Source organism: Propithecus coquereli, unplaced genomic scaffold (assembly GCF_000956105.1).
Source record: "Propithecus coquereli isolate 6110/MARCELLA unplaced genomic scaffold, Pcoq_1.0 Scaffold217, whole genome shotgun sequence".
NCBI lineage: Eukaryota > Metazoa > Chordata > Mammalia > Primates > Indriidae > Propithecus > Propithecus coquereli.
In genome coordinates this window covers 3,444,229-3,457,377 of record NW_012146856.1, presented here as the reverse complement: position 1 = coordinate 3,457,377, position 13,149 = coordinate 3,444,229, and the positions used below count along the sequence as shown (strand labels likewise).

Genomic DNA, 13,149 nt, shown 5'->3' with positions numbered 1-13,149 from the left:
CATGATCCAACTACATGGTCTGTAAGACTGTAAGAGATACACTTTAGATTCTAACACAAAAATAGGTTGAAAGTAAAAGTAGGAAAAAAATATGTCATCTACACACTAACCAAAAAAGAGGTGAAGTGGCTATACAAATATCAGGCAAAAGAGACTATAAGACAAGAATTGTGGCTAAAGAGAGAGAGGGACATTTTATGACAAAAGGGTCAATCGATCAAGATATTACAATTATAAACATACATGCACCTAAAAACGGAGCCCCAAAATACATAAAGCTAAAACAGACAGAATTAAAGGGAGAAATAGACAACTTAACATAGTAGTTTTTTCACCTTCATTATGAACAGAAAGCCTAGACTGAAGATCAAGAAATGGAAGACTTCAACAATTGTTATCAAACAATGAGACTTAGCAGGCACATATATATATATATAACACTCCACTAATAAGAGCAGAATACACATAGTGCAAATGGAACATTCTCCAAGATAGACCATATTGTGTAAAATAGGAGACTTTTTTCCAAATTATATATTGATAAAAGATTAATATCTGAAATACATAAAGAACTCTTACAACTTGACAATAAAAAGACAAGTAACCCAATTTTTAAAATGGGCAAAGGATGAAATACAGGTGCTCCTCAACTTACAATGAGGTTACATCCTCATAAACCCAACCTAAATCACATATTAAGTGAAAAATGCATTTAATACACTAAACCTACAAGAACATCATAGCTTAGCCTAACTTACCTTTACTGTGCTCAGAACACTTACATTAGCCTACACTTGGGCAAAATAATCTAGCACAAAGCCTATTATAAAATAACATTGACTATCTCACATACTGCTTAACATGAGCCCAGGAAAGGATCAAAATTCAAAATTTGAAGTATGTTGAAATTATAATGACTTTGCATCATCATAATGTTGAAAAATTCTAAGTTGGGGACCATCTGCAGATACTTTTTCAAAGATATGCAAATGGCCAATAAGCATATCAAAAAATATACATCATTAGCTCCCACAATGACATATCACTTTACAACAACTAGGTTAGCTGTAATAAAAAAGATAATACCCAAATGTTGGAGATGTAGAAAAACTGGAACACACACAGCTGGCAGGAATGTAAAATGGTGTGTCCACTTTTCAAAATAACTTGGCAATTCCTCAAGATGTTAAAAATAGAGTTATCATGACCCAGTAATTCCACTCCTATGTATATAAAAGAGAACTGAAAATACATGTTTATACAAAAACCTGTACATGAATGTTCACAGCGTTTTTCACAAAAGTCAAAAAGTGGAAATCCAATGTCAACTGATGAATGCATAAATAAAATGTATATCATATAAGGGAATTAAGCCATTAAAAAGAATCAAGTACAGATAGATGCTACAACACGGACGAGCCTTGAAAACATGATGCTAAGAGAAAGAAGTTAGTCAAAAAAGGCCACAGACTGTATAATTCTTATTTGAGGAAATTTCCAGAATGTGCAAATCTGTAGAGACAGAAATTAAAATCAGTGTTTGCCAGGGGCTGGGGGAAGGGATAATTGGGAGTAACTGCTAATGGGGAAGAGTTTTCTTTGGGGGATGATGAAAATGTTCTGATATTGGATAGTGGTGACGGTCGTACATCTTTGTGAATACACTAAAGCGTACACTTAAAGAAGGTTAAAAAATGTGTAACAGTTCGACATTACATTTTCAATCTGTGGCTTTTGGCAATTTCCCAGTGCACATCCATCTCTCGAGAACGTGCAAAGCAATATATAAGAACATTCTCTCTTCTATCCATCTCCTTCCTTTCCATGAACACTTGCCTGTATAAATTGAAGCAGTTTGTCCTGTCTCCTTCCACACTTTGGGGTATTTTAATTTGCTGTTACTTAAAGTAGTATGTGCTAGCTAGGAAAAGCAATGTCTTCCTTACCCCGACTCTCTGAAAATCCACTGTTTATCCATCTAGGTCCTTTTTTGTGCACTTGCAAATACATACATGATGTTGTTTTTACAAAGCTGGAAACATACCTCAGACACTTGAGTTTTTAACTCAACAATGTGTCACTGACATCCTCCAATAACAGCACGTGAAGATTTTCCTCATTCTTTAACAATTACATAGTATGGATGCAGCATATTTTTATTATCCAGTCTTCCACCAATGGGAACTCTAGAGGCAATCCTTCACATTGCCTCCAGAGTTGTCTTTGTAGATCAGAACTGTTATTACACTTTTTATTCTCCACGACCTAGACCCAACAAACTTTACATTATTATGGAGGGAGTACAGTAGCTAGGTCTGGACTCTAAGGACTAAGCTATCTTGAGTCTGAAGCCCAGCCTCATCATACACTAGCAATGTGACTTTGGACAAGTTACACACCCTTTCTGCGCCTTAATTTCTTCCCTAGCCTAAATACCTTACAGATCCCTATAAGGACTAAAAGCTTTGCTAGAGCAGTATTTACTGCTGTGCCTACAGAACAATGCCTGGCAGAGTAGTACTTAAGCATCAGCTATCATTATTACTGTATCTCCCCACGAATTCTATACTCTCTACTTAAACCTGATTCATCACTCCTCAACTGTAACTTGCACTTTCTACTTTAAAATTTTCTTTTGCTATAGGTCTCTGGGCCTGTAATGATTTACTTACCCAAAGCTCCTGATATTTTATTTATCCCACTGGAAACCTGACGAAACTACAAGGAGGCCCTTTTAACTTCAACCACTTCTACTCTTGTCTGCCTAATGATTTAGCACTTCTATCAGTTTAGTAAAACTGTCCATCTCCACAGTTTGAGTATAAATTCTTTGAAGCCAAAAACAGCATTTTGACTATTTTTGCATCATGAAATGTGGCTACATGTGCTTGGCATTCATTCATTCCATCAAATAATATGTATGGAATGCCCATTCTGAGGATAGAGGAGTAAACAAAATACATGCTCTCCATTGACAGAGCTTACATTCTATTGAAGAATACAAATATTCCTGAACTTATGAGGTTATGTTCTGATAAACCTGAAAGCTGTAAGTGCATTTAATTACCCTGATAAACCCATCATAAAGTCAAAAATCGTTAAGTCAAACCACTGTTAAGTCAAGGACTGTCTGTATAGGGATGACAAACAGTAAACATAGCACGCAAGAAGAAGCAAGGTCAAAAAAAATAAAGCAGGGTTGGGGGATAAGGAATGCTAAGAGGTTTGGGAGAGGGGGAGCACATGATTATTACATCAAGTGGTCAAGAAAGGCTTCTCCGATAAGAAACCTCAAGGAGTCAGAATGAATGAACCATAAGAGATTCAAGGGAGGAATATTCTGGAAGCAGTTAAAGTACAAGGATCCTGAGAAGGAACACAGTGGCTATGTTTGAGCGAAAATGAGTCTCCGGAAGTAAGTGAGCAAGGTCGGGGTTGGCAGAAGATAAGGGGTGGAGAAACCACGTTTTTATCAATGCGAGGGTCTGGGGTTTTAGTCTGAGATGAGAAAAGCAGGTGCGAGCAGAGGAATGACGTGATCTCAGTTACTATCACTGCAGCTGCTGAAGAGACATCAGACAGCAGAGGAGCAAGGGCAATGGCTAAGAGGCCAGGTGAGAGGGTAGGGCTCACAGAAAACGGAAACAGGTGGGAGCAGCAAAGATGGTAACAAGCAGTGGATCTGCATATATTTTGAAGACAGAACTGACAGAATTTACCGACTCTGGAAGGCATCCAAAGTATGAGACAAAGAGGAGTAAGATGACTGTAAAGTGCTATGGCCTAAGCCAGTGCTTAGCAGGAAACCTGAGTAGGAATCAGAATCTCTAGGAGGGCATGTTAAACAGATTGCTGGGCCTCACCTCCAGCGTTTCTGACTCGGTAGGTCTAGAGTGGAGCCTGAGACACTGGCCTAGCAACAGGAAAAACAGAACTGCCATTTACTGAGCTAGGAAAAACCACAGAGATGGGAAAACCACAGGAGTCAAGAGATATCAAGTTGTTCAATTTTGAACATACTAAATTTGGGGTGCTCCAACCTTACCTCTGCAGTATTTTCCTCAAAAATCCATGGCCTCAATCTAATTGTGTGAAAACACCACACAAACCCAAATTGAGGGACTCTCTGTAATGCATTTGGCCAGCACTCTTTGAAGCATTGTGAAGGACATGGAATGACTGTCACTGACTGAACACATGACAGGACCTTGGGTCAGACCCTGGAACATTCGTGGAAACACTGGTGAAACCTGAGTAAGTTTAGTTATTGGTATTGTGCCAACCTTAATTTCCTAGTTTTGACAACAGTACTATTGTACTACTGTTACGTGGGATGTTAACATTAGAGGAAGGCTAATCAGGTAGGGAAGTGTGAGAGCTTCTGCACTATCCCTGCAACTGTTTTGTAAGCCTAAAATTACCTCAAGATAAAGTCTTTAAAAAATGAGACGCCTATATTAGATGTCTAAGTTGAGATATCAAACATCTGAATATGTAAGTCTGGAAATGAAGAGGTCCACGCTGATGACATGAACCAAGAAATTACCAGTGTACAGATGGCACTGATAATAAAACCATAACACTAGATGAGATCACCAAGGGATATGTGGTTACAGAAAAGTTCCTAAAACAAAGTTTACGGGTTAGGGAGATAAGCAGGAACTATCAAAGGGAACTAAAAGCCATGGCTAGGGAAGTTAGAAGATCAGAGTTGTGTCCTTAAGCTAAGTGAAGAAAGTATTTCAAAGGAGGAAGTAAGCAACTGTTTTGAATGCTAATAAACCAACTGAAAATGGAAGATGAGATTAGAAATGTGGTCATTTGTGACCTAACAAAGCTACCCTGGTGGAGTGGTAGCATAACACTACTAGCTCATGAAGAAAAGAGCCTTGGTATGGATTTAAACAATGCACCTCTTGAAGACACCCCAACTTCCATCTCTTGCAAAACTGTCGTACATGTTAATACTGACCTTCTTAGAACAAGACATTTAATGCCACCTGCTGGAAAACCACTGTCATAAACATGTGAACGTCGTCCACTTAAATGTGGCACTCCTGTGCAATATACAACCTGTACAATCATACCCAGTCCTTTTGTGTCAAGGGTAAAGTCTTACTAGAAGGGGTTCAAAAGAGATTAAGAGAAAGAGAAAGCAAGTATAGGCAACTCTTTCGAGGCAAAGAGTTTTGCTATCAGTGGAATAAAGAAATGGGGGAATAGCCAAAAGGAGAGGTGGATTTAAGGGAGGGTTTTTTAATGATGTGAGATATCATAGGATAATTTTGTGCTGATGAGGATATTCCAGTGGAGAGGGAAAACTCATGATCTAGAACAGAAGGGAGAATTGGTAAAATGACGTTCTTGAGTAATTAGGGGTCAGGATCAAGAAGACCAGTGGAGAGGTGGGCTTTTTTTTTTCTTTCTTTGAGACAGAGTCTCACTCTGTTGCCCTGGCTAGAGTGAGTGCCGTGGCGTTAGCCTAGCTCACAGCAACCTCAAACTCCAGGGCTCAAGCGATCCTCCTGCCTCAGCCTTCCGAGTAGCTGGGACTACAGGCATGCGCCACCATGCCCGGCTAATTTTTTCTATATATTTTTAGTTGTCCACGTAATTTCTTTCTATTTTTAGTAGAGACAGGGTCTTGTTCTTGCTCAGGCTGGTCTCAAACTCCTGAGCTCAAACAATCAGCCCGCCTCGGCCTCCCAGAGTGCTAGGATTACAGGCATGAGCCACCGCGTCCGGCCGAGAGGTGGGCTTTACATAGAGTATGGAGGGTTCACCTAGAGCATCAGCAGGGAAAGCAAAGAAAATATTCCTAAATGCAGGTATATTTATTGGTAAGAGGGTAGGAGTGTACAGAAGATCTGATTGCTTATTTTCTTAATAAAATAGGAAGCAAGGTCATCAGCTAAGATGAAGAGTAAGAAGTGATGAGATGGTAGAGGTTTGAAAGAGAAGAAATACAGCCCAGCATAGTGGGAGAATAAACAGATTACGGAAATGTGAAAAGATAAATCAGGCAGCACTTAAGGCCCACTTAGGATCATTCAATAATGCTGTATTTCACCTAACACCATCTATGTTCATATATAGCACTGGATTTAACCAAAATTAAATTCAGGATTTAACCAGATGAGTACAATAGGCAAGGGTCAAGAAATCAGAGAGTATATGCAAAGGAGTAATTGTAAGTGACTAAGTGTAAGGAAGTGAGGCCCAACGAGGTACTCTGGTAGGTGTTCAAAAAATAATGAGGTGAATCAAAAAAACATTATCAATACAAGACTCCCAAATTCTTTCACTTAAAAATTTGCCATGAATGCCCCAGGCCTCCTTACCAAATCCAGACAACTCAGATTGATATTCAACATCTTTACAATCTATTCAAATACTTTCAACTTTTATTGCCCCAACATGATTGTGAAATTCCAAAGTGATAACCTGCATAGTCCAGAGTACCCAAATCTTCCCAGGTCTTTCTAAAGACATCCAAGGGTTTTGCTGGTTGTGTCCCCAGAAAGAATTAATGCAAGTTGTTAAACATAGGTTTTATGTGCAAACTCCTAGAGAGCTGACAATTAAATAATTCTTGAAGCTAATAGCTGAGCTGCAAACATAGCTTTGTTGTAAGAAACTCTTCTGTATTATGGTAATATTCTAGTGGTATAGTATTCCATAATTTCTCTGAATATTCTCTAACTCTGCAGTCCCCAACCCCAGGCCTCAGACTGGTACCGGTTTGTGGCCTGTTAAGAACTGGGCCACATAGCAGGAGGTTGAGTGGCAGGCAAGAGAGTGAAGCTTCTTCTGTATTTACAGCCACTCCCCATCGTTCGCATCACTACATAAGCTCTGCCTCCTGTCAGATCAGTGTTGCCATTAGATTTTCATAGGAGCACAAACCCTACTGTAATCGTGCAAGCGAGGGATCTAGGTTGCAAGCTCCTTATGAGCATCTAATGCCTGATGATCTGGAGCTGATGCGGTGATGCTAGTGCTGGGGAGCAGCTGCAAATACAGATTATCATTAGCAGACAGGTTTGACTGCACGGTAAATGTAATGAGCTTGAATCATCCTGAAGCCTTTGGAAAAACTGTCTTCCATGAAATCGGTCCCTCGTGCCAAAAAGGTTGGGGACTGCTACTCTAACTAGTTCCACAAGATAAATAAAGCGTGCAATCACCTTCCTATTATCTGTTATTTTTCATTCTTCTACTGTACACCTAATAATTTATTAATAAAATGTTTCATTTATTATTAACAATGATTAGTTACATCTGTAGATGAGAGCTTTTTAAAGGAATCTGCAATTTCTTATAAATCCTAACCATACATTAGATCTCAATTCTTCTTTATTAAAATTAGTTAAAAACAAAACAAATGAAACTTCTGTTCACCAAAAAGAGCTACAGATGCTGAACCTATTTTTAAGAGGAGGAGGTACAGGTTTATTACACCGCTAAGGGAGTCTTCAGTCACAATCCTTGGAGAATGTTGTTCTCCGACTCAGATCTCTCTTCTTCATGCCAATATAAACACAATGCTGGCCGGCTGTCAGGAACAAAATGTAAAATATTCACTCAAGCACCACCACCTGGAACTGTGGCCACAGCCTGTTAAGAACACAGAAGCTTAGGGTAATTATCTAATAATAAACAAAGTTGTGAGAACAATTCCTTCAGGAAGAACAGGAACACTTGTCTTTCTACTTCAGTATAAAAATAAAACGTATCAATAAAAAAGCCACAGAAAACTTTTCTCCTTTCATCAATTTCTTTTAAAATTTTCTCTTCTCTTGACTAATTCTTTAAAAAAGCTAACACATAACTCTCTACCCACCAGCCCAAAGAGCTCAAAGCAGCTAAAGTGTATTGCTACATTAGTAAAGGTCCAGAATTGAGGAAAGAAATGAAGCTTCTTAGTATGTTTTACATTGAAAGTGACGCTTCATATCCTAATTTCTATACCACCAAGGTTAATGTTAACTGAACAAGATTCAATTCTCACAATGATTTCATGTGACTAAAGTAAAAAAAAAAAAAAAAAAAAAGGATGAGAAATTTTTATGTTCTGAAAAAGAGGGAGCTGAGGAAGAATAACATACCTAAATTCACATGATTCATAGTATCTAGAAAGGATCTCACAAATCACATTTTATACATGGGGGAGACCCCCACAGGTAGGTGGGGAGAGAGAAGAAGAGAAAGAGTTGCTTGCCCACCACAGAAGTATCTTCTAATTCTAGCCCTTGTGCAAAAGCATCTCACATGCAAGCATTCACAACAATTCTGGAAGCAAGATGTAATTGATAATGTGGTATAATTTATATTAAAATATAGGATGGAAGTATGTGATAGGAAAGAGATTAAGTGTTATTGGCACAAGACGATTTTATTTTTAAAGATACATTTGACAAGCCCTAATTCCAAAGATTAAAAAATAAACCAATATAACTTGGTATTATTTTGAAACCCAATATTCAAAGCCTAACACAAAATAACGGCCTTTCAAAGAAATGAACTATGGTTTAGAAATGAAGAGTTTGCCCTGAACCAAAAAATAAAGCACTGGGGCTCAAACAACTATTGCTCCCACCATCAGAGCATGCTGCAGGTAATACGGGACAACCATATCCAAACTTTACCAGTTTACATTTATGAATGAATGTTACAAATAATATTTTTTGGGCAACACTTTAAGTAAACTCCCCTCCCAAAAAAAGACGATTTGAATTATACTGGTATTACAATATTCTAATGTTTATATATTAGCTGCTTTTCAAAATATGGACATATTATATACACAGAACATATAAAGTTTTTCTCTGTAAATTCATTTTAAAGTTTATTATCTATGATTACCCTGTCAAGATGAAAAAGGTTAGGTCTTACCCAGAGAAAGGTAAACACCTTTGAAATGGTTTTATCATAAAAAGAGAATGATCTTAAGAGCTTGTTTAATTTTCGTGTGTGAACATGGGATGTTCACTAGTCACTTTCCCTGTTGATAAAACTGCAGTTCAAATATAACCTAATTCAAGATGTTAAAAATAATTATGTTAAGTACAACGAGCCAAAGCATTGTAGCTAAATGACATAATTCTGGAGTTCTGTGCTGATGACTCCCCCCTTTGATCAGAACCATGGTGACACAGTAAGCTGCTTCTGGAGGGTATTTCCCTACTCTAGGATTTGTGGTCACTGACGCTTTATCCATAACAAAACACAGAATATAAATATTTTAGGTTGAGCTATTTGTAAATTACTCATAGCTTTGGAAACAACCTATATATATCCTTCTTGAAAATATCAGTAAAAAGAACAAATATTCACAGTATTTGATATGAAATCCAAAGCATATGTGAGAATTTCTATAAAATAGACAAGTTTGCTTCTACTACCATTCAGCCTTAGCCCTTTACTTCTGCCACCACCCCTCAAACCCAGCTTCTCTCATTAGGAATTTAAAAATGAATTATTGGCCGGGCGCGGTGGCTCACGCCTGTAATCCTAGCACTCTGGGAGGTCGAGGCGGGCGGATTGTTTGAGCTCAGGAGTTCGAGACCAGCCTGAGCAAGAGCGAGACCCCGTCTCTACTAAAAATAGAAAGAAATTAATCGGACAACTAAAAATATATAGAAAAAATTAGCCGGGCATGGTGGCACGTGCCTGTAGTCCCAGCTACTCAGGAGGCTGAGGCAGGAGGATCGCTTGAGCCCAGGAGTTTGAGGTTGCTGTGAGCTAGGCTGACGCCACGGCATTCTAGCCCGGGCAACAGAGTGAGACTCTGTCTCAAAAAAAAAAAAAAAAAATGAATTATTTTATAACAAGGTTTCCAAACAAAAAAAAACCATGATGTGAATCTTCCAACACTTAAACAGTAGTGATTAACTCAAATTCTAAGCACAGAAATGGCCACTTTCAATATAAACTGAAGATCTTACTCTTCAATTATAACCCTTCCATACCTCTAAAGTTGAGATTCTGCTAAGATATATATAAGGCATTGAATCAGTGTCTGACCATCAGATTAACAATAATTTCAAAGTGAGACTTTTAGGACTTTCTAAAAGACCAGGATAGCTCGTTATCATTGTCTTTTTGGTTTCTGTTATAGAAATAGTAGGTTCTTCAACGATATACACACCCATGAAATCTTTTCTAGAACGGCACAAACCAGAGCTTCTGTGCTTAAAATGTTATAATCCAAATTCCTTTCTTTTATACTTTGAGTGTCCATCCCTATACATTATGATGAACTCTGAAGATTGAAATCTGTCTGCAAATTTCATTCTTTAAATATTTAGTTCTGCTTACTTATGTCTTTTATTGTTGTATTATATTTGTAGCCAAAAGTCCAGTATTAAGAAGACCTCTGAAACTTTTATCTTTGTCTAACAGAGAGGATATGAGGGATAAAAACCAACCTTTGGTAACACAGGATGGGGTAAGTGAATTAGGTTGTTTATAATGAACCTTCATTACCTTGAAGCATTATAAATTCTCAGAATATAAAATATCCTCAAATTACTACATATATTAATAGTTTAAAAGTTTGAAAACTTTTCTAAAATCTGAAAAAATGTTATAAAAGAAGAAGAAATGCTTCCTTTACATACTTCCTATTCCATCAAAAATGTACTTTTTCCAGCTAATTTGCCTGTGTGAATTAAACAAAAAGCTTGAACAATTACATTCTAAAGTTCAAAAAGGAACAAAAATAGTAATACATATCCATCTAAAAGGTTTTGGCTTCAGAATTTTATTTTAAAGATGATAAAAGGCCAGATTATGAGACTATTGCAAACCTGGGTAATCTGTCAGGCGTATACGATGAAACAGAAAAAACAGTAAAGTGCAAAGACACAAGTAAATACATTTTCCATTTTATATAACCATTCAGTAGTGACATAACCATTCAGTTAACCATTCAAAAGTAAACATTCAGATTTCTCTTTCTACATAAATCACATTACTAATGTGATTGCTAGACCTTTTGGTAACTTAAAATATTTGTGCACATTAAAAAGTGGTTGTAATTAAAAAATTAATTAGAATTTTAAGCACTTAGAGCCTGGGGCAGTGGCATGCACCTGTAGCCCCAGCTACTCAGGAGGCTGAGATGGGAGGAAAAAAAAAAAAGAAGGGGGGGAGGAGGGAAAAGGGAAAAGGAAGGGAAGGGAAGGGAAGAGGAAAAGGGAAAGGAAAAGGAAAAGGGAAAGGGAAGGAAAGGAGGGAAGGAAAGAAAGGAAAGAAGGAAGGGGAAGAAAGAAGGGAAGGGAAAGGAAGAAAGAAAGAAAGAGAAAAGAAAAATATCTTAGGCATTTAACTGAAATTAAGGCATGAGCCACTTTAGAATTATTAATATTAAAGTGGTATATAAGAACACGTTTTATTAAAATATCACAAAAAACTAATATATCATGCCTGGATGTGCTTCCTTTTGGGTGTCCTTTTAGTGTATCTGATTCTTTTAACCTCAATCAATTTGGATGGTATGTGGTAGAGTAATAATGATCAGCTTGTTCACAAACACAAACCTTCTAAGATAATATTCTGAGTGATGTATTAACATGCTAAAATCAAGAAAAACCCTTCCACAGTCACAATGGTATACAACTCTTTTCAACACAAAAACATTTATCATTATCACTGATGGCATCTAGCTTCTTTAGATCCTCTTCCCTTTCATTGAGGAATTCAATTACTAACAACACTGAACAACTAGCAACTCAGTATAAATTCTCGCCAATACTCCTAATGTGACTGATCCTTTATAAACACCAGAAAATATATACCATCAACTTGTATCACAAAGAGTCCCAATGCCTAAGAGGCTTAACACTCATATCTCAGTCATGGCTGCATGGCCAGGAAAATGAACATCATGATGGACTCCTGCATTCTTCACATTGTGCTCATGGACAAAGTCAGTGTAGTTTCTATGTGCAGTCTGGGGTGGGGGCAAGGCCCTTGTGTTCCACTGGTTTCCACCACGTTGACAGCAGTCACTGGCAGCAGACAGCCTGGATGGTTGGGGAGTGGGAGGGGAGCACAGTTAGTCAACAGAAATAGGAGAAAATGGATGTGTGAGAGGTAACAAAGGAGAAAGGGAATGTGACTAGCATGCACCACTGCTATGAGTAGTTACCAGTACCTACTCCATGCAATGATAACATTCAAGAATAACAAACGGGTGAGATCTATGAAGTTACATGTAATGGAAAATGTCAATATGGAAATACATGTAAGTAATCAGAATTAGTTAAGCAGAATAATTGAAGAAGAAATTTTTCAGAAGGCAAGACACTCTATCTGTCCCTGATGTTGCTACTAAAATCAAAGGCCAAAATGTTGTCTGGGGGTCTAATAAGAAAAAAGTATTCATAATGTACTTAATTCAAATATATGAAAAACGAATTGTACATAAGGACAAAGGCTTACATGGCAAAGGGCAACTGTGAAAATTAGTCCACAAATTAAGTGATTTCACAAAACTGAAACCAGGGAAACAAAATTTAGAAAGAGTATTTAAAAAAAAAAAAACTACCCTCAGAGGCCATGTAATTTTATATCAATGTTCCCAATTACCAACAGAGAATCACTGCTCCTTCTACAATCAAAGTTCAAAGGACCACAAAATGAAATTCAACAGGTACAGATAATGTCATGAGACTGTAAGCCCCCTCCAAGAAACAGTTTAATAAGCGTATTAGACACCTTTGATCACGGTGCTATAGAAAAGGCCTACAGAACTGTAAGAGTGAAATATGCACACATGCAGTTCCTGGTTAGAACTGATCAGAGTCCTCCAGTAGAAAGAAAACATTTGCAAAGTTTCAGCAAATCAAAGTTTCGTGACATGACAGAAAGGGCAACACATATTTAAAATAACTACAAAAGAAAAAAAAATCACCCCAAATATAAAACGTGTAAAAACAGATTTTCAGGCCATTACTGATGGTGGCTCACACCAGTAATCCCAGCACTCTGGGAGGCTAAGGCAGGAGAGATCGTCTGAGGCCACCAGTTCAAGGCTGCAGTGAGCCATGCTCACACCATTGCACTCCAGCCTCCAGCCTGGGCAATGAAGCAAGACCCTATCTCAAAAAAAAAAAAAAAAACAACCCAAGCCAGGCACAGTGG

The 13,149-nt window shown here is 37.7% G+C and overlaps 1 protein-coding gene across 2 annotated transcripts in view; it reads right to left on the bottom strand.

Moving 5' to 3' along the window:
• The window catches only part of EPB41L5 (erythrocyte membrane protein band 4.1 like 5), a 110,943-nt gene that overhangs the window by 36,311 nt on the left and 61,483 nt on the right, over positions 1–13,149 (bottom strand). Inside the window, exon 17 of one of the 2 annotated variants that reach the window (XM_012644657.1) lies at positions 11,381–12,029. The exons of the other annotated variant lie outside the window; for it this stretch is intronic. Coding sequence (XP_012500111.1) covers positions 11,849–12,029 — 181 coding nt within the window. The 3' untranslated portion in view covers positions 11,381–11,848. Of the gene's footprint in view, positions 1–11,380; positions 12,030–13,149 lie in introns of those variants that run through there. 2 annotated transcript variants of the gene reach the window in all.